General features: G+C 40.5%; 2 protein-coding genes across 2 annotated transcripts; one reads left to right on the top strand and one right to left on the bottom strand.

The window, feature by feature from the left end:
• Positions 1-8,993: 8,993 nt before the first annotated feature.
• Positions 8,994-17,886, bottom strand: tollip (toll interacting protein). Its single transcript, XM_022256559.2, has 6 exons — positions 17,739-17,886; positions 15,947-16,129; positions 15,237-15,419; positions 12,385-12,537; positions 12,056-12,164; positions 8,994-10,898 (listed from the first exon to the last, which is right to left on the bottom strand). Exons 1-6 carry the CDS (start codon positions 17,775-17,777, stop codon positions 10,696-10,698), a joined length of 870 nt encoding a protein of 289 aa, XP_022112251.1. The 5' UTR covers positions 17,778-17,886; the 3' UTR covers positions 8,994-10,695.
• Positions 17,887-21,173: 3,287 nt separating this feature from the next.
• Positions 21,174-24,545, top strand: LOC110991127 (muscarinic acetylcholine receptor M1-like). Its single transcript, XM_087134628.1, has 2 exons — positions 21,174-21,670; positions 21,835-24,545. The coding sequence occupies exons 1-2, from the start codon at positions 21,646-21,648 to the stop codon at positions 23,172-23,174; spliced, it is 1,365 nt and encodes a 454-aa protein (XP_086990754.1). The 5' UTR covers positions 21,174-21,645; the 3' UTR covers positions 23,175-24,545.
• The last annotated feature ends 1,435 nt before the right edge of the window (positions 24,546-25,980 follow it).

The following is a 25,980-nucleotide window of genomic DNA, read 5'->3' as shown; positions in this document are numbered from 1 at the left end:
GTACCGCGGTATTATGTAGTGTTTAATTCGTGTTGCAGAAGCTTGTGAGATATTTAAACACTTAGGCGCATTTCCCTTCATTTTCCAGGAAGGTGCTGAGTACTCTGGTATTATGTAGTATTCAATTCGTATTGCAATAGTTCGTGAAATGTTTAAACACTTTGTCAATAATTGTCGTGCTTTTTTTCTGATGGCCATAGATCGTCAGCCAGTGGGCATTAATACTAAAGAACGACTGTGACATTGCACTTGGACAGTCTACTGTGTACGGAGTTTAGCTTTGTTATTTGCGGTGTGTAAATTGTGTCATATACGCTTTTCAGACGAATGGATGACTGGCTCACGGATTGAGGCTGTAGGCCCTACATAAGTTCAAGAGGAAAATTTTTTAGCTATCCTGACAAATTCCAAAAGTATGTACACGTACATTTTAGCTGCCAGACGTTCTCAGCACTAATTTTCTCTACTATAAACTCAATTATGAAACCTACCGGTTTTTGACGCCTTGCCGAAAATTAGGAGTTAGTCTACTCCTAAATTGAAGCCCGCAGCCTGCAAATAAGATCGTCAATCGAGACATACAGCGACAAACTAAGAGTTGCCCTGGTTTTCTATTCGTCATTCTTAAATCACTGTTTTGTGATTCCTGAATGATTTTAATGTGGACTATTTTAATGAAAAGCTGGATTCCAGAAATCGTGCAGAGAGAATAAAAGTGCTTTAACGTCATATCATACACAAAATAAGAAACAGTGAAATAGTGCACGTGAAACCAACCAAGAAGGTATTTTTCTTAATGTAGAAATGAGGCAGGTATATTTGCACACATGAATATGTCTCAGTGTGAAATACATTTTAAGGGTTGTTTTAAAAAGTTGCTTGATGTAGTGTCTTTTTTAAACGTTCATTTTGATTTTACAAAATATTTCCAACCTTAATTGATTAAATGTACTACCTGACATACTGACAAACCTTTTACCCAAGTACTTTGAATCATAATGCCTTTTTTGCCTAATATTTTATTCCATTTTAGTCTTACTAAGATTTCATCTCTCTACTTTACCACTTGCTATAAACCGACACTCACAGTGAAGCAACAACTCCTACACCCTGCGTGATACTGAACATAGCAGAAGTTAGATCAATAGAGCAGAGACGGTGAAATGTTTTGGCTTTCAAGTGCCTAGTACCTACCTCTTTGTTGATGAGAAACGATGACTGGCATTGCTCCATGCTTATAGTTTTTCACTTTGGTTATGTAACCTTTAACAAAAGGCAGTTGGTCTAGTCTACTGCACTAAGCAGACTGACAGTGTAGCATAAAAGATCAATGCTATCATTATTTATCTTTCCAATGAGGCAATGATGACGTTGAGAGGAAAAGAGCGAATCCTGCTATATATATGAGGATCGATTGATCCTGGGAGTCGTTCAAGGGACTGCGGGTATAGCAATAGGCCTATGAGATTTGCATGGTGATGGCCACACACCGGGTGTACAAATAACCCCTTGGCAATTTAAATTTGAATAAAACCTGGTACAGTAAGTTATTTGATCGTACATAAACATAACAGTTTGAATTCCCCAGACTAAAGACGCTGTTGCTATACTTTGTGATTCGGCGCAAGTTTACTTTGCATAGCAACCGCCATCTCTGGAATGGAATGGTTATTTTGTGCCCTTCTTACCATTAAAGACAGTGTATGCTGCAAGAGGTCTCTTACATAATTATGCAAAAGCCAATTTTATTCACATTCAACTCGCAAAGGGTACTCGTCTGCAATTCTCTTTAACTACCAAACAATTCATGTAGAAAATCAAGCTTTAAGTCTTTGTAAATCGTTTTGGAATGTTTTGTCTGTATCCACATTGAGGGATGAATGAAGTCAAGTGAGTGGAGGCACATTATGCTTGATGGTGTAAGTTATCAGTCAGTGCTTTGTCAAATTTGCTGAACCAAAGTGACTTAGTGCTCACCATGCAAGTCAAAGAAGGAGAAATTTTAAGTATGTGTTTCCGAAAATGTGTAAGTGTAAACGCTATGATGAGCATACAATAAGGAAATCTGAAAGGCTTTACACCAATGAGCTAAAATTTCTCCAAATACTTCCGTTATAAGTACCCCTTAGTCATATTTGCTCCTTCCTCTTCCTGGTTGTTACTTAGCTTATGCGTCATATCTGTTCTAGGGCCACTTGTAGGTCGTGAAGGAAAATGTACTTTAGAAGTGAAACCAAATGTCTTTTCAATCAGGAAAGAATATGTCCACAACTTGTTTCCTGTGTGTATCTAAGATTAAACAAACCGCTTAAGGCATGCACAAAAGACCATCGTAACAAGGAAAAACATTCTTTTTCACATTTGCAATAACTCATTCCTGAACGTTATACGTTGTAGTAGTTTTTGTTGATCCCTGGAAGTAATTTCTAGAACAAATATATACGCACCAATTTTTCCTTTCAATTTGAAACTGAAAGTCAATTGGACTATTACCTTGAAGAGAATTCGTCACACCTATGGGAGAGGAAGATATTCTTTGAAGATCATTTGGTCCTACCCAACTTTGCTAATTATATGTCTTCAATTTCAGTTCACATTCTAAAAAGACAGAGAGCCGGACAACATCACTTTCCTCTCTAATACATTAATACTGTCGATCCTTAGTAATGGTATATTGGTTGGGGAGCATACTCCCTCATTAATCTCAACAAAGTTGTCCTTCACAAAAACGGCCTAGGCCCATCATGTATCCGTATATTTCTGGTACCTTAATTGCCATCTTCTCAAATGCAATTTTCACCCGGAGTCTTAATGTTCATTCTCAAAATCTTCAGCCAAAAACAAAACTTTTAAATATTAGGGACATAGGCTGCCGAACCTATTTGCCAATGAACTTGAAAACATGCCAAATATTTGTCAATCTTCAAACAGAATTGTCGTCTCGAAGAACTGTCGTGATACAAATGTAATTCATTTTTATGCATGGGGAGGCTTCCCGGCTACAAATCTTATATTGCTTGTTAATATGTAGAGTACATGCATTGTCTGCTGTCAGTATTTGTTTTACAAGGAACTTTGAATTTGTATAAGGGACCATGATTACAAGCTTAGCTTCCTGGTGGGTCCCTCTACGATTTCGCAGTGTGTCTGGAAGTTATTCAAATCGTGTGACACTTGTGAAAACAATAATAAACAATCGATCAGTGTACGGTGAGCAGTTCGATGAGCAGTTGCGCCAGTATTTCAGGAGGTAGAATATTGAACGTCCAACAATTCTTGCCAATTTTTTATTTAATTACCTGGACACCAACGAGCAGAGCCAACGTCATTTTGATGAAAATGTCCTTGCGTCATTAAAACATTTTGTTAAACGTAATTATGGACATAAAATAAACATGACGCTGGCAAGTAAATGAAATAATGCATCTATTTATGCACAGTTTTTTGTAAAGATATGTACAAGAAATAAATATGAATACTGACAGTACTGACCATATTGCGGAAAGGCAAACTGGATGTGGATTGGCGCATCGTTCAAGCGATTCAGTTTGACTCAGTCTAAAGTTTTTATACATAGTTTCAATAAAAATTGTCAAAGATTACATTTCGATACAAGTTGTGTAATAACATTATTGACAGTACTACCAAGGCTGTCGGTGGATTGTGGATTTTTAAGGTACGATTTCGTAACTACTGCATAAAATTAACATAAATTAGCATTAATTCGACTCGTGCAAAGAATGAAGTTCTGAGTTGTTACGAAAGACTGTCTTTCCATCTTTAGACTTCTTAGTCACGAATAAGCCATTTGCGAGTTAAAATTGAATAAAATCTGTTACCCTGAGTTATTTAAATTCACGTGAATATAACAGTTTGAATTCTCCGTACTAAAAACCACTGTTGCTATACCTCGTGATTCGGGGCAAGCTTTTGCTTAGTTACATAAGAGACGCCTTGCAACAATACACTGTTCTCAATGGATAAAAATGGCACAAAGGAACCAGTTCATTCCAGAGATGGTGGTCGCTAGGCAAAAGCTTGCCTCGAATGACGAGGCATATAGCAACAGTGTCGGTAGTCTAGGGAATTCAAATTGTTACGTTTCTGTGCAATCAGATAACACAGTGTACCAGATTGTATTCAAATTTAAGTCGCAAGTGGGTTATTGATTCATTTGTTGACTCTTCATGTGCTTACACGAAATTCAAATATTGGGAATAATATGGTTCGGCAGACTCTGGTACACCCGTCAGGGCCAGGTGCAAGTCTAGGCAGTTATTAGCAGACTCGGGCAATATTTTTATTATATCTATTGAACGGACAGCTCAAGCAAACAGCAGATGGTAAGGCAGGTGGGGGGCGTTGGCTTCATAAACGGGGGCACTGTGTTTACAGTGCGCTTCATGTTTTTGTCAGTATCAGAGAGTTTTCATTAAAAAATGTAATGCCTAGAGAAATTTAATTCAATTTATTAACAAACACGGAGAAGCGGATGTGGACAATGAATGGACGTTATATTAAACAAAAATATGTACTCGCAATTCGTATGTACCGAATGAGGCCACCGTCTTTGCCAAATACAAAGGCGATGATTGGTTCGCTTGCCATTTTTCTATTGAAACCAGGAACGAATGGCGAGCATGCTTTTGTATTACCTTTGTATTCAGCACATTAAGTTGGCTGCCCGGCGGCGTCAATGACCTCTGCGTGTTGGTTAAGAGATTACGAGTCCAGATCTTTTGGTGGGGTCGTGTTTGTTTTGCACCAGCTTTGAGACCACTGATTGCGATCCAGATCCGTGTAAAACAGGTAGATGAAATGAAGTCCGTGATCATTATACTCGTGTACATGGGTCCTGGCGTAGGACAGCACGCACCGCCCCGATTTTAAAGTGCGCCACGACACCAACACATTATAATATATGGAAAGACGGCCTTAATGGAATTTTGTAGCGTGTAAGGCTTACTTATACTCTGTAAAGCCTCTTTGACTGACTTACGCAATGTGATGTAACTGTCACTCCATCAGCTTCCAATTGCCTGCAGCTTGGCTACGATTGTTGAGCTATGTCCTGACGTTAAGTACAAGCAGGCCTAGGTCTCAAAAGCTGGCATTCGGCGATCGTGAATTTTGACAGAGTGTCTTGCGGCAACATCAACAGGTTGATCACGGATAAGATACGCTTAAAGTAGGCCTACAGCTGAAACGTGTACGTTTGGTACAATTACCACTGATTAACCATGGAAGTCAGTCAGAGCTCTTTATCTGACGCGGGTTGCAATGAATGTATACGGGACTGGGAGACGACGTATTAATAGATTGGGCATAGTTATGTTACACAAAATAGTTCACAAAAATGTAGACCTGCAAGTTGGAGACCAAGTTTAATACAACCCTTACAAAGATACCCCATAGAAGTGATGATGATGATGAAATATTGCACCAGTTCAAAATTCATCTACAATTAGAGAACATATGTTTGATCAGATGCCTCTCTAATTATCTATCCATACAGATCAAGATGGGAGTTAGGTCAATTTGGCTTCTTGTTGTTAATGCAAAATGACGGCCGGGTCCACATCCTACCAGTAGAGGGCGCCCTGGGATAAACACCGCAGAGCTGTATACCGAGAGATTAGAGTAGCATTAATTTCAAACTTTGGAACCGAAATCGCTGTTCGTTATGAGCCTGTTTGTTACACACAGATCTGGATCGCAGTCGGTGATCCCAGAGCTTGTTTGCGCCATCCATTAGACGGGTTCTGGTGCACGATGAACTACTGTAGTCGAGTCATACAGATCTCCACTAGGAAAATTTACTACCACCTGTCTTTCTTTTGCCGCTTAGGGGTGTACTTCAACTCGGGGCGAATTGGGCACCGCCGAACACGCAGATTGGGGAGCGAGGTTGCACTGGCCGTTCCCACGTGTTGTTAACTACACACCGAACGTTAATCGCACGCGTAATTTTTTTCCTAGGAGGGTTTGAGGTAATTATAATAAAATGGGCGTATAGGACCTATGTGAATCGTTGCGCATATGCGTAGGAAGGCTGGGGGCAATTTTCAAAGGGGGTGAGGGTGGACAAACTTTTAATGAAGGATAAGAAACAACAAATTTGTTCTCTTACATGGTCAGGTGCGTGGTAGCTCAGTCAGCCTAAGAGGGCTTGACTTGTAACCAGCAAGGCAAGGGTTCGAGTCTAAATGCATAAAAAATGGGGGGGGGGGGTTAGTTGGTAAGAGGATGTTTATAATAGGAGGTTAAAGCCCGAAATATAGGCCCACCTTCTAACTGAAGTTTCTAAGTCTCCACTTAACCGATCGAACTTGCAGTTAACCACGCCCATACATGATAATTGCTGCCGACCCTCCTAGGAAATCAAATTACGCGAACCGCACCGCGTACCCATCTCGAGGAAGGTGGACTGCACACCCAGCCAATTACAGACTTAATTTCAAGTCTAAGCGAACCGGTGCAGCTAGAACAAAATGGTGGACTCATTCCTGTACGGCCAGAATTCACATTTTCGGTAAATCCAATTCTCGCTCTCTTCCCCCTGGAAAGAAGGGTTGCAACGAGGGCCATATTTTGCTCTGCTTGACATTCATCTTCCGACTGGTCTTCAAATAAGAGCAAAATCCGAGATCTGTCAGCCATTTTAAATTGCTTTGTCTGATCGACACGACTCGCCTCGCACGTGCCCGTTCGTAATAAACCTGTTCAAAAACACACTTCCCGTGTTTACTCGAGTTTTCAAGTTTTTAAATTAAGAATAGGGATTCGAAAACGCTTTACACAGTGCAGACTGTGCAGTGCGTCCCTGAGCACTGACGTATAATCCACCACATTTGTTCCAACAATTGAGACATTCATAACCCAACTCCTCTACAAACAGCTCTGCAAACACCGCAGAGCTGTGTACAGAGCCTTGACATAGGTGTCACCAATGTTAAAAAACAGACTTGACATGTGCATGCGTCACTGCATAGACAAACTGTGTGTGTGCAGTGGCGCATGCACATGCCATACACAATTGAGCAGCGGACCAAGAGAAGGCGCAGTTTTCCTAGCAACAATTCCTGTGGTAGGAAATCATGACTGGTTCATGAACGACTATGAAATGCATGCGTCGCCGTCACATCAGTACCAGCAAATGAACACTCCCCAGCCAACATCGACCGATGAGGGGACCGGGTGCTTCTGCTCAAGGCGGAGAACCTCACGCTCTACAGCGCACATAATAATAGTCATTTTGTTTCCAAAATCTGAAGCGAAGCTACTCTCCATGTACAGCTGTTTGTGAAACACCGGTACCGCTGACTCGCGCTCAATTATTGTCCAACCATGCACTATAGGAACTGTTGCAGATTTCCTGTCACCCAAAGGAACAGAGCCTTTGTTCTTCATGATTTGTATTTTTTTTTCAAAATAATTATCAAGACGTCAGCATACGCAGGAGAAACAGATTGGGTTAACTTCCCTCAGTGAATTGTATTTATAGGTGCTGTCTTTAAGAATCCCAAAGGCTATTAGCCTACATGTAATAAATGCTACGAGGCCGATGGTTCTTATTAAGACTTACATGAACATATGCATTGGCGTAGGCCTATATCTGCAGTGCTGGCAATTGGTGGGGTGGAGTGGGGGGAGGTGGGGAGGGGCTGACTTGTCAGGCAATGGAAATTTAAGGGGGGCTACGTACACCATATACATTATATAGGGGCGTTGTCGTCGGCATCCTTCCGTTGATCTGCTAAAGACGATGGTGTAGCGTCCGAAGGATCTATAGTTGCACGGTGGCTGAACAGACCGATTCGTTGGTGGCAGTCCCTGTTGCACGTGGTGCACAAAGATGACGGCTGCTGCGGCTGTTTTGCTTCACCTTTCAAGTAGCTCTCTTCTGGGCAAGAGCCGTGTTCCTCGCCTCCTCCGCTGCCATTACTCCGTGTCCAACAGTGAGGCACTAGGCTGGGCGGTCTTCTGTTTGCCAGGTTTTCCCACGTACAGCGATGTTGATGCCACACAACTTCATGTCTCAATGGGGGACGATGTTCACAGTAAAGGTGTACATCTCAAATATGTATCAAATTCGTGCGGAATCTTACATCCGAATGGCATATTTATAGCTTTATAACATTGTCACCCTTTCTAATGATATTGCAAACATTTTAGTCGTTGGGATTCCTAAATATTCTTCACAATCCCCTTATTTCTTTTGCTCATCACAAAAAGTGTGTGCAGGGGGATGATTCAATAGCCCATCCCCCATCTCAAAAAGTGTGGGGGGATATATGCTTACCCCCGTCCCCCAGATTTACGCCCATGCATACATGTTGCTCAGCTTGATGTTAATTTTGACGCAAGTATCTCTATAACGTTGTGACAATTACCGAACTTTTCAAACATGATTTACTTTTCCCAATGTCGACCATGTCAAATACGCCTAAGAGTCAATTTTTGAACCTCATGTTTCAACTTCCCTAACGTCGTAGTTTGTATTTTGCAAACGCCATCATGGTCGATCAACTTTTGTATGACGTAGGCTACGTCAGCTTTCTGTTTATTGGGTGGTTCATTTTTTCGAACGTCATTTTCTCCATTTATGTGGTTCAATCATCGGACATTAACTTCTCTCATTTCAACTTCTCCCTGGTTTATATTTTGCAAGCGTGGTTAAATTCTCTTACGTCATACTTAATTCTTTCAACTTCAAGCTTAACATGTCAAAATTCGTGGTTCAACATTTCAAGCGTCGTACTCTAACTTTTCAAAACTCGTGGTTCAACTTTTATGAACCAATTTTTTGTCCATGTCCACGTTCCATGTTTCACGTATGCTCGGTTTACTGAAAGTACATAATGCTAAACCCTAACCCCCTACGGTGTAGGTATAACCACGGGCGCTGTAAGGTTAATAATTGAGTAACGAGTCAGTGACTCACTCGTGATCGTGGATTGAAGCTTACACAAACGAAAAGCACTCCCGCACTCTTCAAGTGTTCACATTTATTAGCAAGTTCCTTTTCAAGACAATGTTCATGATTATACATGTATTACCTACATATGAATAAACATGATCCGACTGTCCCAGAGACTGGAGGTTGAAAACTGTACGGTCCGGGCAGGTTGTGAACTCTTTGATCCTCGAAAGGCTGCTCTGTATACAAAGTGGCCATGCCAAATTTGTCCTGTTCGGACCAGTAATAACAGCTACTATGGCAAATGGCTTCAGCGGCTTCATGTACTAAGTGTCTTCCACAGGCGCACGTTATTTCTATCCCTAATCAGTTTCATATCACAATAGGAAACTGAACACTGCTGTTGTTTGCATAATAAGAATGCCCAAAATGTCCACATTTCCCACGAAGGGAAGTAGAATTCAACGCGTGCAGGACAAATTTATTTATACAGTGTACTCAGGATTTGGTATTGCTTGCGAAAATTTGGCATTTCACCTTTTTCCAAAAATGAAAAAACAAGCTTTTAAAGCGAATCATAAACTACAACAGAGGCCTCCCGCTCATCACATCAAGATGTTACCGCAAATTACAAGAACCTGTTAAATACATAGGGTTATGTAATATCATTCATATTTAAATTTGAAAAATCCTCCAGGTTCTCGTTCTTATTCAACAAATTCTGTCACACAACAGAATTTGCTATTATAGCATAATCTAGACAATATTGGCCCTATTCTAAAACAGCTTTATGCCATATTAGAATAACAAGCTAAAGGCAGGCGGTTGGAGAAAGTTACAAGTACATGATCTATTATGAAATTATGTGTGCTGCATAATCTACAAACTGGGAGAGGCATAACTTTAACTTACGTCGCAGATATGAAAGGGCCAGTATTGTAAAAGCCGTGATATATAACCACCAAAACAATAGGAAACATTAAAGCATCATATTTTAGTTGAACGATCACTGCTCAAGCAGCATATCTGAGGATACCGGGCTAGATGCCTAAATTCACTATTACTATGTGGCCCGAGCTGGACCTGAAGAGGATGCAATTTTCATAGCAATAGAGGCTCCTTTGGTCAGAACTCCACTTTCCTGGTTCCTGGTAATTTGTGTAGGGGGCCTACATCTGAAATACTGAGATTTTGCCCAGCACCTCAACATATCCTCTTTCACTTTGAAATCATGGCTGGATCTATAGAACTGTATATAATGATGATCATATGATGATGTTAAGCGTGTTTATACCATAGAGACAGCGTTCATAACAAAGCATCACTACATGTATTGGTACACAGAGGCTTTTTAAGATAGCTACCGCTGGATACACTGGATACCATGGCATTTTGAAGAAAAACGGAATCAAATGTAGTTACACCCACTGAAACATGTCCAGCCTTTCAACTGTAAAATAAAGGATGACAGAAATTTACATTTGAAAATGATACAGCTATTATGATTTGATACATACATGTACTTCATAAACTCGGAAAATTCTTTTCAGATATTCATTGCTTATCGTATGTCCTGTATGGATAAGTAAATGGTTTCATAATTTACCAAGTTCGGAACTACACATGTTAATTATCAATTCGTCAGAGAGTTTGTGGCATATTACACAACTGAAATGATCCTGGAAGAGCACATAGTAGTACAAGTTGAGTATATCCCGATAAGTGGCAACAGACGAGGGTAATCAGGGGACTCGGGTGGGTTGAGATGAGGTCACCTAGCTGCTCATCGCTAGCAGGTTGTTGATGGCAGCGTCCTTGTTGCCGTTGTTGGCCTCAAGGACCGACCTGATGGCCTCGCTCTCCATGTTGGGGAACATGTCCTTGAGACTGGTGATGTCGGCTTCGGTGATCTGGGGCGCCTGGTGGGCCTGGGAAGGCTGGCGCTGGGGCTGTTGAGGCACAGCTTGTGGGGGGTAGCCTAGGGGAGTGACGAAGGGGGAGATCAGTGTATAATTTCTTACAGATAATGTTGGGACTAGGACCAAGCTGGGATCAGAATTTCACAAAACTCACTGTGAGCTCTGAGGTGCTGGACGCATGTATCATGGCCTTGTTAAGACAGGCCAATTCCAAATCTTTGGCTATTGCGAACAGTTAGTTCAACAGGGAATTCTCACTGACATATACGACCAAAGGTGCATCTTAACCATGACAGAAGTGGTGACCATTATACCACATCATACAGGGTGGTTTAAGAATTACTTTTCCTGTAATTCTTGAGACTTTGTGTTGACCTAGTGTTGATAAAGAGAGAGGTTGGCAATAATCCTGAAAAAATGGTAGGTCTAGCTGAATTGGATCTCAAGATATCACCCATTACAGATGGCGTGTATGATATCATGGGTGATATCATGAGATCCAATTAAGCTAGACCTACCATTTTGGGGGAGTATTGCTAAACACCCTACTAATTCACATTAGGTAAATACAAATTCTTGGGACTGTGGGATATGGGTGAACGATCACTTTCAGCTTGGGTTTACGTCTTTGAACCACCCTGTAATGTGCAGTACACACATACATTTGCTATTGCCTGCTGCAATGGAGGCCCATTTCAGGCAAATGGTGTGGTTGCATGGTACCAAAATGTAATCCAACCTAGTCACACCAACCAATCCCCTCCTGTTGATATCTCACAAGTTTTTCCTTGCAGGGTCTAATCAGAATGTCTCTTCATCTAAGGTGCGAGGGGCAGAGTGTTAAGATGGGGGGGGAGCATTTTTGGAGACCTTGTTGTGATATGCCAATGAATGTATTTTACAAGCATAAAACATCAGCAACTCAGCAACGGCTACCACCAGCCACTTCCTTAAGGCAAGACACACACCATGCCCGTTTTTGAAATAGGAGTTTCTACATGTAAATGAGAGCCTACAATGTTACCTCACCCACATACATGAACAGTTCAAAACAACAAAGTCTTACACAGAAAGAAATTAAAATTTTACAAAACAACACAGACATGGCAAAACGTTGCTTAGTTAACATAATTGCTAGAGAAATGAAAGCTGAATTCCCCTACAAAAAGGAACAAATTCTGCAAAATTCAATGGACTAATAGTGGGATTGCCTTACCCATCATGTTAGGAGCAACAGGGGCATAGCCGTAGGGCCCAGGAATGACCATGGTCTGGGGGGCCCCGTACACAACCTGAGGAGTGAACAGCGGCATCTGCTGAACTTGCTGTAAAGGAAACCATGAAAACCAAAGCTTGTCACCCATGAACACCATAAACCAGGAGATGACCCCTGTAAGTCACCAATGAACCTTACAGCACCTGAGTGCGACAGATTAACTTTCTGCACTCGTGTGGAAAAGTCTTCGAACTTGGAATGAAAAAAAGCTTCAACAGTTTCGTAAAATCCAATCCGAGGGAGTTCTAAATCTATGACTGCTTCCTCACCTGGTGTGATAGCACTATGTTGATCATACCCTCCTTCTCATCTCCTTGTTTACCAGTGAGTGGATACCAGTCATCTTTGACTTCACCTTGGAACACCGAGGGTGCTATTTGAATGTGGTTCCATGCAATGCGATAGTCAGCTCCAAAGGATTTCTTTTGCAAATAAAAATCAACATAAAAAAATCAGTGTCCCAGGAAAACTGCATTTCTAAAACAATTTCAACTCCCGCTCTGTTCAAGGCGGTGTGTTGCATTACACACACACACAATGAATGTTTGTGAGTGCAGTGGTAAGCATTATCACACCAAGCAACAGACTGAATGCTTTGTCTTGTAAGGCAAAGCCAGGTGGAATGGGACAGTCCATGGACAATGTGAAAACACTCACTTTATAAATGCCTGAATAAAAATCCTTGTTGTATACAAGTCGCCATTTTCTCTTCTCAGGCTGGCAGAAAATCGGGACAAGAACTTGTCTCAATTCAAATCAGTCCATTCTTCAAGGCAGATATGGGCGATTCACAATGCAGTGCGCCACCAAGCACTTGCCGAGAAGAGGCCTTTTAGTGGTGCACTGTAGGAAATGGTTGACAAAAGTCTCTTTGCCAGCTATGAAGTGCACATGGAACTTGATGTGTCTCCAGAGTTTGTTTGTCTGGGCTTAAGACTGGAAAGTGTTTTTGACTATCAGTGTAAATTACTCAAGATGGTGGATTTTTACATCACAATCAAGCCCAACATTCCTCATGTGGTCTACTAACATTCACTTCAATTAATATTGCAGTAGGTCAGCCATGTTTACGGTTGACTGTGAACTTGAAAAGTGGCATCTCTGTGGCAAAATTCTTGGTGGTGTGCTGTAATGCAAATCGCCTATATTCATCCACCAGATGACAGGGATTATTCAGGTGTCGTGTCCGCTCGGAAAAGGAACAAGATAGGGTGTGTGTCTACACAGAAACAATGGTCTTTTCAGGGGGTAGTCAATGCATTGGGGTGCAGGCTCAAGCAAGTTTGGTAAGCACGCATATTTCTGTTTGAATGTATGGTCATTGGGGTGCACCAGGCTTGGGCATCAGTCTCATTGGAAAACTACCTAATAGCCTGTTTTTCCTTTGCTGGTGAAGACGCAACTCAGGGCAAGCATAAATAGGGTCTGTTCTTTTGACGTCACAGTAATGTTTTTCCTACGAGTAGCTGCTAAAACTATGGCTGGCCGTTGGTACAAAATCTAAACCGTACTTCAAAAAGTGTTTAAAAATCCCACACAGCTATCAGAACAGGGGATAATAACACACATATACATGTACTGCTACATACTAAATGAAAATACAACCCTATTTAAAATCAATGAGACAAATGTCCATTATGAACGAATTGGAGGTGAAACCGAAAACCATCCAAAAGGGGACACATGTACGTGTACATACCAGTTGTGGGCAAAATGAGAGTGGTCTAACTATAACACATTCTTACTCCACCCCCCCCCGGGCTCAGCCAAAGGCAACATACAGGCATACCATGAAGCCATAGGGTCAACTTAGACTGAAGTTAAAAACATTAAGCCTAAGTTTGTTCGTGGAGGAAGGACACAGATGGAATTTGAACTGCTCAGGCTACAACATCTGGCCAATTACCACGTTCTGGCATGCTGGGTATGTCCATAGCCAGAGCGCAGCAAGTGCTCGCTACGCACCACCTGTTTCACAACCGTAAGCCCTCTTTGTACCCCATGATTGTCGTCGCAATTTTTCGCTGGTAATCTGTCTCCTTAAAACGTTGTGTACTGCAGTATAGGAAGTTGAATATTCATGCCATCGTTGGTGCTTGGAATAATCTGACAACATCAAATTTAATGCTTGCGCAGTTGCTTGTATTAGGCTGTGGGCCATAAGTATTCATGTGCAGTTGTTGCCCTTATCGACCGCTTTCTTCTGAAGTTGTTTTGGGAATGAATAGCCAAGTTGTATATTGTATTTTATTTGAATCATTTTTATTACTGAATTTACACAAAAAGGTATTTTATGAGATGTCATGATCACTCCTTGAGATGAAACAGCGCATTTCGTTTTTCGTGAACTTAACTGTCCTGTGGTGGTCAACAAGTTGTTGTTCGCCAGTCTTTGCCAAATTTGTAGAAAGACTTTGATAACTGGTGTTTTGGAGTGACAAAATAAAATTACAAACATTGCATGGATAATGGAAAAGTGCATCAAAAGCTTTCAAAAAATATTCATGATGGCAAAAGTAAATCTAATGCTAAATATATTTTCTTTGTATTTCCTAGTCACTGCGACAAGTTGAAGTTAATTGCAAAGAAAACTCCACAAATATTGCTACAATATTATTGGCCCCACTTGTCCGGCTAAGCTGCAGGCAGTAATCAGGCATGTTTGGAATGCTTACTATTGTTTGTCTGATCAAGCAGCGATGATCATCGAGCACTTTGATCTGTCAGAGCTGTAACGCCTTCTGTGTCCTTCCTCCATGGTTTTTGCAGAGGCAAGTCCCAGCAAAAGGGAATATTTGTCATTCCATTACCAGTCTCATTATTATTCATATTTTGCACACAAAAATAGGTGATTTCTTTTTCAACAAATAAAAAATAGCAAAGATCAATAGTAGTGATAATATTAAAATATAATTTTCTTTCATTTCTTTGAAAACATTTCTTTCTTATTTATGAATTACAGAGAATAATAAATTCAGTAACGGATGATGTATTTGAACCTTTGCAAGGAATTGCCCGCCTACTGACTACATGTACATGAACTTCTATGGCATGCTGCATGTACCCCGGAGGCTACATGCACTTGTAGGCTAGGCTTACTACTTTTCACAATGCACGGTACCTCATCAAATATCTCTAAGTAAACCGAGTCCACACCGGGCTGTACATTGCACTGAATAGTCTTGTTCCATCGGGGATTCTTTGACCCATTCAGATCAGTGGGCGTCTCAAACACGGCATGGCCAACCCGAATACGACAGTAAGGGTCCATGCGCGTCATACCGTAGTTCTTTGCAAGCTTAGCCTGCAGCGGTGGGAAAAAGGAAAACACCTTGAACAGGGAAAGTTACGGTCTGTGTATGAAATGGAGAAAAACTTGATTTGGTAAACCATTCATTAAAAATGTCAATGAATATGGGCGATTTGCGAGAAATCTGTCGACCGTTTCTAAACGCGCATTGGGTCGACAAATTTCGCACACTGTGATTGGTCAACACGTTGCAAACTCTTGGAGGTGCACTATTGTGAAACACCCATATTTCTTCATAGTTATAAACCAAAAGTTTGGTTCTAAAAAGTCCACTGAATCAGAAAAATGTAGTCACCAGCACTAGCCTTCTCACATCTTAGATTTACCTACAAATAACCACAAGTTGTGGTATCCACATTTTCCAATATTCCTCTCTTGACATGAACCTTGAGAAAACGGGAGAGTCTGAGAGTGCCCCTGCTTGATACAACTGCCCTTCCTGAGAGTCAGTTATGAAGACTTGGGACATGTGCCAGGGTAGACAGAGCAATTGTCAGACCGGGGAAGTCAAGGAGCTATACCTGCACAATTGTGATGCTCAGCCTTCCCACGTAGGGTCCTGCTGCCACCTGCATCCCGGCCTGTCCGTACTGTAGAGCTCGCGCTGTCTGCTCATCGGCCGATATCTGTAAGCTGTTCTGCGTCTGTCCGCCACTTACCCCCTGGATGCGAAGGAAATCTGGGGGAAGGTCCCCCACCATAACCTACAAATAAGAAAACCAAAAAAAAAAAAAAGCAGAAATATACATTTAACCATAGAATTTCTGTACAGAATTCCATCTGGTTAAAGTAAACATCTCTCTACAAAAAAAAAAAACCTTGTTAATCTAAAGATTTCATAACAATGGCTCTTTGACCATCAGGTTTACAATTCGTTTTTGCAAAATTTAAGTTCATGCTCACTGTTCACCATCATATGTGACCGGCTCTGCAAAAAGGTGTATTATGTCACACTTCTTTAATTCGAGTTATATATCAAATTGCTCACATCCTAAGTTTTCATACGATACATACATGTAATTAATCCCATTTTGGAGTTATTTTTCATTTGCATATTCATATAATTTCATTTTATCACACATGCTTTTTGAGATAATGCCCTTTTAACATAACGAACAGCAACATTCAACTTAAATTACATGTAGATACTCTCTTGGTTTTCCTTAGCAACTGAGGCTTTTTGGTCAAGCAGTTGGCCTCAAAATATTTCCAAATATTTCACCCTCGGCACATGGAATGGGCCATTGTGCATTTTTGCATTGCGCGACTTTTTTGCAGATAGAGTGGGTCACATATTATCAACATAATATCAAACGTTATACCTTATGTGAATATGTACACAGTACATGCACAGCTTACACCAATTACTTCTATCGTATACATGTACAAAACTATTTGTCTAATCATCAGAGAGGGAATTATCTTTTCTTCATCACACAACACTAGAGCGACATTGACAACAGCAGCACTGTGCGCTGTGAAATCTGGGAATACGTGTAATTGCAAAGTTTTGAGTCTCAGTTTGCTGTTTAGTCAGTGGGATGATACATATAGATCATTTATTATCATGATCGGATGAAAACATCGTGATTCCTCCTTCCAAAAATAGAGTCATGCTATTTAGCGTCAAAAAGCATCATGTAGCGTCAACAAGGCGTCAACAAATTATTCTAGCATATTTATGCAAAAAAATTATATGTACAATATTAACTAGACATCAACATATCATATTCACTATATCACATACATGTACATGTATATCTAAAATGATATTTGAATGAGGAAATTGAGCAACAAAGTCGGTTCTGCTCATGCAGCCAAACCGGCTGCCATCTTGTTTTGGCATGGACGACAGAGAAAAAAAAGACGTCAGCCCCCTTACATCTTGAAAAAATTTCACTTTCTGCGTAAATCTGGAATAAAATTCCCTATTTTTCTCACACAGTGTAAAATGTTAGAGTCTGTCAAATATGTTAAAACCACTTTGAAACCTTTAGAAATAGAAGATATTTTCAAGTTGCTGATGCTTTGTTGACACAGCTTATGTGTGTTGACGCTTGTTAACGCTAAATAGCACGACCGCAAAAACATGGTCAAGCTGTGATGCAGGGGAGACATCACCACCAGCAGCAACATCCATAATTACATGGTATTATTTTACAAATTAATGGTACATAGGGCCTGTCAATCCTGCCTAAGGTAGTTAGAACTAGCAGGAGAGAATCAAGTGTTGTCCGTAGCATGCGTAGGCTGGATATCTTGCATGTCTTTCCACTCTTGTAGCTTAGGCCTACATGTACATTCACTGCTTACATTTTGCCTTGGATTTCTCGTTGTGGTTTCTGTCGCCATTGCTCTGAAACTGCTCGAAAAGTCGTATTTATGGCTGTAATTTAACAAAACCAACGGGAGTTGAAACTACTGACTTCACTGTTGATATTATTTTGGACCATTACGTCAATGAAAGACGCCCTCTTTAGGTCAGTTAGTAAGGGGTCACACCACGCACGTTTCAAAGGGAAATTGAAGGCCATTGCAAATGTACAGGGGTATAACTTTGATGATCATTTTCTCCCAGGTTTATTGACTGCATTCAGTTTTTTCATCAGAAAATCCAATTAAATCGTGTTTGCTATTAGTTTCTAATTTAAGTGTAAGTTTTAGTGCTCTGTAAAAAAGACGGTATAATCGTAATTTTTCCTGTGCGCACGAGCTACATGTAGACCGGCCGTTTCTTAGTGTGGCCCCTTCTATCATAAGCAGTATAAACTACCTCGGTAGTGTTCTTAGAGCCAACCTGTGCATTTGTAATTGCAAACACGATTGAATGGATTTTTTGAATAAAAAACGAACAAAGCCACAAAACCTGAGAGAAAATTGTCATCGACGTTGCACCTCTGTACATTTTCAATGGCCCACACACGTCTCAGCTCACTTACCGCCAAGGCTGTTTATGCGCGCGCATATGTGCATAATTATGGTTTATTAATGAAAAGGTCTACCGCGCATGCCCCATTTTTAGGGTAATTTGCATACGTAATAAGGGCCATGAGAACTCGCCCCAGACAAGCAGCTGTTTAATTTCAAGAAATTTACGTCTTCACTTTTGGAAATTAAAATTCCTGCCCAAAATATAATTCATGGTAATAGGCCTATAAGGCCTTTTCCAAAAGGGCGAAAATAACTTGAGAAATAGTACCATAGTGGTCAAAACTCGTGATTTTTGTGAAAAGCTCTTTTCTTAAGCGGTAGTTCACGTTTTGATCTGATTTTTGAAGGCTTGAAAAGAAGAATTCGAAGTTTTCCTGAAGTTTTCAAAAGTGGGCAGTGGTGGAAAAAGGTGTGAAGGTTTTAGATTTGCTGACGGTTTCCCACTAATTTGTTTCTCTTCCCTACCAGACTCACTTGCATTTCGACCTAACTCATCACCGATTCTGTTTATCCCGCTTAATTTAACGGCCTTGCGAATGTAAGAATTCAGTGACTCGGAAACGAAAGATGAACACAGTAAGTTAGCATAAGGTTTATCATAGAAACCGAGGTCTATCTGTCATCACAGTGTGAAACACGATAATTGCTTCTCATGATTTTCACGGGATTATAAAGATGAGCAAAGAAATTGATTGGAGCGGGATTTACACCTGGGTCCTCCGGAATCATACCGTACCGGTACTCTACCAACTACAGAAGCCCGTGAGGGCCACGGTGTGTTTCTTTTCCACGGCGGTGCGTTTCTCTTTCGTTGTTGCCAGTAACTTACTTAACTTGCGGCCGCGACTTAACTAGCGTGGTATGTTGTACTGTTTTGTACCATGGAAAGCAAATCCAGTAGCTTCCTAGATTCACAACGAAATTGAACCGATATTTTTAAGATGTGGAGAAGCTGTTGGTATGTAATATGTGATACACAAATACATTCATAAATGACCAGCAAACATTATTTGACCTTTATTCTAGCGCCATGCTCTCTATGGGCCGCCAAAAGATCAACATTAATTTTAACAAAAATGAACAATTACGAGCAAACAGAATTTTTTTATTCAAAAATCCAAATAATAAAACACAAAACAACCACCAAAAACCATCTGAGAAGCAACTTATTAAAATATTTAATTGAACAAAATTAAAAGTTATATGCCACAAAAATTAATCTCACCAAAAATAAATAATCACGGGCGAATTATTTTGTATTTTCATTTACTGTTTTCATTTTGGGAACTTTCTTGGGCATATTGTTTTCAGATGTTGGTTATTTATTTTTTAAATTATTTCTGTTATAAAGGTTTTAGAGTTTGTTTTGTGTTTTACCATTTACATTTTGATATGAAAATGTTGTTCGCCCGTGATTATTTATTTTTGGTGAGATTTATTTTTGTGGTATATAACTTTTAATTTTGTTTAATTAAATATTTTAATAAGTTGCTTCTCAAATGGTTTTGGTGGTTGTTTTGTGTTTTATTATTTGGATTTTTGAATAAGAAGATTCTGTTTGCTTGTAATTGTTTATCTTTGTTAAAATTAATGTTGACCCTTTTGGCCGCCCATAGAGAGCGTGGCGCTACATTAAAGGTCAAATAATGTTTGCTGGTCATTTATGAATGTATTTATGTATCACATATTACATACCAACAGCTTCTCCACATCTTAAAAATATCGGCTCAATTTTGGTGTGAATTTAGGAAACTACTAGATTTGCTTTCCATGGTACAAAACAGTACAACACACCACGCGAGTTAAGTCGCGGCCGTGGAGTTACTGGCAACAACGGAAGAGAAACGCACCGCCGTGAAAGAGAAACACACCGTGGCCCTAACGGGCTTCCGTAACCAACTGAGGTATCCAGCCCTATGTTGGTGACTTGTGCCAATTGTCCACATCTTTGCTGGGGGGGGCGCTAGCCAGGTAGCCTGAGGGATCACGCCCCAATAACACGATACAACCTGGGAAGTGGTGAACAGGGATCGCTCGGAGAGGATGCGGCTTTTTGAACTTTAATCATGAAACTAATGTATACAGAAAAACTGACTAGGTGTTTACAAATGATAATACAGATGATCAAAGAAATTGATTGGGGGGCGCTAGCCAGAAGCCATGGCCTTCCGTGTGTCGTACGGTCGCGCGCACTGAACTGTTGGCGAGGAGTTTGCTCATGTGACCGCGCATCCTTCGATAAACGTGTGCAACGACAGCTAGCAGACAGGAGTACCGTTTGAACTTTGTACCGTTATAAAATTGACAATTGTCTACCTCAGTTGAGTGTATAGCAAAATGAAATGGAAGATCACATGCACTATATAAATAGGGACATTAATTACAATTAAATAAGCGTCCCGTCACCACGGCTCGGAATGACCTGTTTCTATATAGCAGATGTCATTTTTATATAAAGTCCAAACATCGGGATCGAAAGCCGATCCATGGGCCATCAAAATCCTCTATTAGTGCTCCAAATTTTACAACGATGAAAGATCCCCCTTCAATTCATCTAAAGGTTCTGCCGGGTAACATTTACATAATTGAAATGACATTATACATTTAACATGCAATAAATTAATAAATCTGACATGTGACAACGCGCAAGACGGATCTAATCGACTGCGCTAAGTGTACTTTCAGAACCAATCATCGGCAATCAACCTCACGAGGATAATGAGATGCATTACATATGGCATTGGTGGCGTCCAATGGGCAGGCAGGCCATTTATGCATCATAGAAAAACGCGTTACGTCGTTACCACGCCCGATGACGTAGCCAGAAATACTACCCTGTCTCTTTCAGAAAAGTTCCATTCCAATGCTGAAAAATCGTTTATCGAAGAAGACCCACTGAGGATTGTGCAATAAATTTGTACATTTTGTTTCACAACTTTGTGTATGTTTCACAACTGGTGACATCGACAACACATGAAGAACTAGTGCGGCAACATATATGGCCCGCACATTTTCACCTAAAGATAACATGCAGAGCTCGACCGTTGATTTGACACTGATCCTGGCCATTGGCGGTGAACTTTCCAAGAAGAAGACCGACTAAACGAGAAAACTCACAACGTCGTGGAGTTTCGTGCGTAATGCATACGCTTTAATTTCCAGTTTTCGTATTAACAAAACGGAACTTGTCTCTACGAGAATTTTGTGGACAATGTCGTTGATGGTGATAAAACGCAAGGACTTTGTCTGAAAACAGCAGCCAACCGAAAGGCCTCGGTAATCCTGTTGGATGCTTTGCACTGTTAGTAACAAAGGTGAGTCCAACCTTTAAGGCAGTCGTAACTGAGGTACGTCTCAAACTGACAATAGTATTTATTTGTCGCCGCAGATATTGCGAGACTGAGGTGCATTTAGATTTCTTGCATGCAAATCCTCTTAACGCGTTCACTGTTTCCATATTTTGACTGTGTACGCATAGGCTACTGCTGCATCAAAGGTGTGTCTTTCCCCGGCCGGATCACCATGTTACCTGAGGCGCCCAACGATACCCTGGCCGGAGTGTGCAGCGAGGACACTCCGATGCACTGCATCGGCAGGACGGTGTCTATTTCCCTCATACTCGGCATTATCGGTGTTGTGACAGTGGTCGGAAATATTTTAGTGATTGCTGCATATTGCAGGGATATTCGCATAAGGTCGTGTGTTTCCAACATGTTTATATTGAATTTGTCCATCAGTGATTTGATTGTGGGAGCGGTGTCTTTGCCTATGAATTCTGTGGCACTTGTCCTGGGCCGATGGCCCTTTGGAAAAATCCCATGCCAGTTGTGGATCGCTTTGGACTACTCTGCGGTCAACGTTGGCGTGAACATGATAATTTTCATCAGTCTCGACCGATACTGGTTGGTTACCAAGAAACTTTCTTACAATACATTTCAGACGCGTAAACGCGCTGCTACTATGATTACGATTGCATGGATTAGCAATGTGTTGTTTTTCACCTTGGTCACATTTACTTGGGGCCCGTTGGTGGGCGTCTATAGAATAGATTACGACCATGAATGTGACATTGAATCTGTTGACAGTGTTCTCTTTTCAGTATTTGAAATTTTGGCCGAGTTTGTCATTCCAGTGTCGCTCATTCTATACCTGAATGCCGCTGTTTACATCAACATCAAGCGCAGATCCCTTGGCTTGTGTCAAAAGGCAAACATGCCTGCTGAGTTTCCAAAGCCCGCCGAGGGCGCCAGTGGTGATAACTGTGCGGGCAATGAAAGACGCATAGAATTAACTGCCAAAAGACAACAACATGACATGGCTCAGTCATTGCCTCCAGTAATGTCAGCTAGCGAGGGAATAACAGAAACTCCGGAGCGGGGGGCTTGTGTCAATGTGGGATTTGACGAGCAATCCAAGGATACCGATTCTCAGATCGAAACTGCCATAGTCGACAGGAAAGCTGACGAAACGGAAAGCAACGCCCAACCTTCAAAACCCGAGAACAGACTTCAGCCTTCAGGACAACATCGAACTAGTCAGCTCAGAGAGTTCAGACGTCACCGTAAAGCAGCAATCACCTTATCAGTACTCGTTGGCGTGGCAATATCAGTATGGCTGCCTTTCTATGTCACGTCACTAATTTCATCTGTCTGTCACGACTGCGTCTCCAATGTTGTCTGGAACGTGGTCATTTATCTACTGTGGTGTAATTCCACATTAAACCCATTCATCTATGCACTCTTGGTGGTGCGTTTCCGAGAGAACATAATACACTTTTTGTGTCTAAGAGCTTGCAGGAACCGCAATGGTCGAAAGTGAAAGTTCAAGTGTGGCATTGCATTGAATGAGTGAAAACTAAGGGTGTTGATGAAAAAGGTTGTGGTCCAAATATTTCCGACGTCAGAGTTTGAATTTCATAAAATGCTGTCTCTATCTGAAAGACGAATCGCTCACATAGTCAGGACTTGTAATGAATCTACTACACGTATGACACGTTCACACTGACAGTGTCACGATCACAACCCCCCCACGTAGTACGGCATATACACTTATAACACACATGTGATCCTTTTCACCACACCAAACTGACTAAAATGTAAAGCATTAAAAAAAACTTACCTGGAGTACAAATTTGTAAATAAAATTAATAATTAAATCCCTGACAATCTTGTTTTAAAAGCCAAAACATATGAAAAAGATTCTGTTCGCCTGAATTAAAGCAGCTAATGCCTTCATGAGGTATCATTTCCGTCTTCCAGTTGCTACGCAGCAGCCCAAGTCACTGTACTTGCATGGTAAAACAATACCCGGTGGACGAGCCAAAACAGCTAGGCCGTTGGCCCTTTCCAGCAAAATTGTTTTATTTTGGGGGAAGAATGAGAAAAATGCAATTTCGGGGACTCCTTCCCTTTCTGAAAGCGTGCAAAAAGGCCCACAATTCAGCGCCCCGCCCCTTGGAAAGGCGTTTGATAAATAAATTTACAGAAATCTACCAAAGTTTATCCAACCATGTGTACGCATAAATTGAAGGCTTAATTGTCCAATCGCACCTCGCCTAGCGCAAACTACGAGACTGCCGCATTGCACTGTTCTTCATGTATTTTAAGTTTTTGGAAGTGATGGGTCAACTTTTGGCAGGATATTTCTCCTCTAGGTCAGGTGATTTTTCAGTTTCTATTAATTGATATACTAGCAAATATTTTCAAAAGCCCCTTTTCCGAGTTGGATTTTTCAAGAAGTAACTGAACGAAAAATTACAAATTCTACAATTTTTGCACATTATTTTTCCTATCAAATGGTTCCGGAAGCGTGCTATCAGGGGTCAACTTTCAGGTTCTGTACGCATGCATGGTTGAAATGTTTGCTGCCACCAAGAGATTTAAACAGCTGGCTCAAGCGCATCCGATTACTTCCCCCTTGGGTCGTCCCACTAGCCATCAAAGGACGCTTTGAATGGCAAATGCACGACGTAATAATTTTTGTCGAGCACTCACCAACGGATATAGAGTTCATTAGATTTTTAACACATAGCAAAGGAGTAATGGAATAATGTGTTATATAAATAAATATAATAAAGTTCCATCCGAGCTTTTGTCATCAATCTCCTGGAGAAGTTTCGAATCATCCTCAACTTCATTCATGTCTGATTCCTCCTCAGCGTGAATTTTTCCCATGTGTCTCTGTAGATTAAGCTTCCATCCAAAGCATTTGACACATTGGTGACAAACATAGGGCTTGAATGCAGAAATAGGCATGTCGACCCTTGGAAGGGTGATCTTGACAAGAAACAGGTGGAATCGTTCATTATATAATGTATATACATAGACATGTACTATGTATTTCACTGCTCGTGTTTGCTCTTTTCATTGTTCAGTGGCTCTTTTCCTATTTCTCATTTGCTTTTTATTGTTAACATTGCTCTTTTCATTGTTCATTTTGCTCTTTTTATTGCTCATTTTGCTCTTTTAAATGCTCATTTTGCTCTTTTTGTGGCTCAAATGACATTTTAAAAAGGACATTTATAAAAACTAAACATTAGTCGAACTCAATCAAATTATTACTTTTTTTGCAATTCATTTGGCCACAGAGGTATAAGAGCTGCAGCTCAGTCAACTCACGTCCAGTCTTTTAGAGGAGCGCAATCGCATGGAGTTTAACTGTGAATGAACAATAAATAGAGCGAATGAGCAGTGCAAAGAGCAAAATGAGCAACAAAAAGAGCAAATGAACAATGAAAGAGTACAATGAAAAATGAAAAGAGCAAATTAACAATGACAAGAGCAAGTGAACTGTAAAAAGAGTAAATGAACAATGAAAACAGTAAAATGAGCAATGAAAATGGCAAAATGAACAATGAAAAAAGCAAATCACGAGCATTAAATACATTTACATCTCTATGCAAATACATTATTTAAAGAACGATTAATTTGTTTCTGGTCATTTAAAGATCATCCTTCCAAGGATCAACATGAATATTATTTCTGCAGTCAAGCCCTAAACTTGTCGCCAATGCGACAAATGCTTTGGACATAAGTCTAATTACGAGAAGCACATGGGAAATATCCACGCTGAAGAGGAATCAGACATGAATGAAGTTGACCAACTCTAAAAAGAAATCTCTATTGAGTAAAACTGAAAATGTTGGTTACAAAAATGACAGAATTGCAACAATACTTGATAACACTTGGTAAAATGAGGTCCAAGTAACATTGTAATGATATTGTTACAACATAGTTCATTGTAATAACGTCATTACAATGACACATGAACCCTGTCTAACAACACCAACAGTCACAACATTCACTTTAACCATAGTATTTTGAAACATCCCTAGCAGTTAAACGTTTGGTATGGTTTGCTTTGGTTGGGTTTGGTTTATTTCACATCTTTGTCATCATTGCAGGTAGATGAACAATGAAAATAAATTCAGAGTAACAAGATACACAATGTTGTTATTATTATATTAATTCATATACAATAAACGAAGACGTAGGATGCTGGGGAAAAAGCTGAGGCTTATACGAGACCCAGCATCCTGTCTTACTATGAACATTCCATTTCTACACGTTTATGACAAAATATAAGTTACATCAAATTGTCTCAATACAAAACAACTACATTTAGC

The sequence above is a fragment of the Acanthaster planci genome, linkage group LG03 (assembly GCF_054643075.1).
Source record: "Acanthaster planci isolate LZ-2023a linkage group LG03, COTS_SCS, whole genome shotgun sequence".
Classification (NCBI taxonomy): Eukaryota; Metazoa; Echinodermata; class Asteroidea; order Valvatida; family Acanthasteridae; genus Acanthaster; species Acanthaster planci.
Note: the sequence above shows the minus strand (reverse complement) of the source record. Positions and strands in the feature narration are given on the sequence as shown.

Bases quoted from the DNA above. Each gene is read 5' to 3' on its own strand.
- tollip (XM_022256559.2), bottom strand. From the start codon at position 17,777: ATGGCGACAGAAACCACAACGAGAAATCCAAGGCAAAAT. The intron at 16,130-17,738 runs GTAAGCAGTGAA...TCTTATTTGTAG, and splicing joins CGAGAAATCCAAGGCAAAAT to GTTATGGTGGGGGACCTTCC. The intron at 10,899-12,055 runs GTAAGGCAATCC...TCACTCCCCTAG, and splicing joins TGTTGCTCCTAACATGATGG to GCTACCCCCCACAAGCTGTG.
- LOC110991127 (XM_087134628.1), top strand. From the start codon at position 21,646: ATGCTTTGCACTGTTAGTAACAAAG. The intron at 21,671-21,834 runs GTGAGTCCAACC...GTGTACGCATAG, and splicing joins TTGCACTGTTAGTAACAAAG to GCTACTGCTGCATCAAAGGT.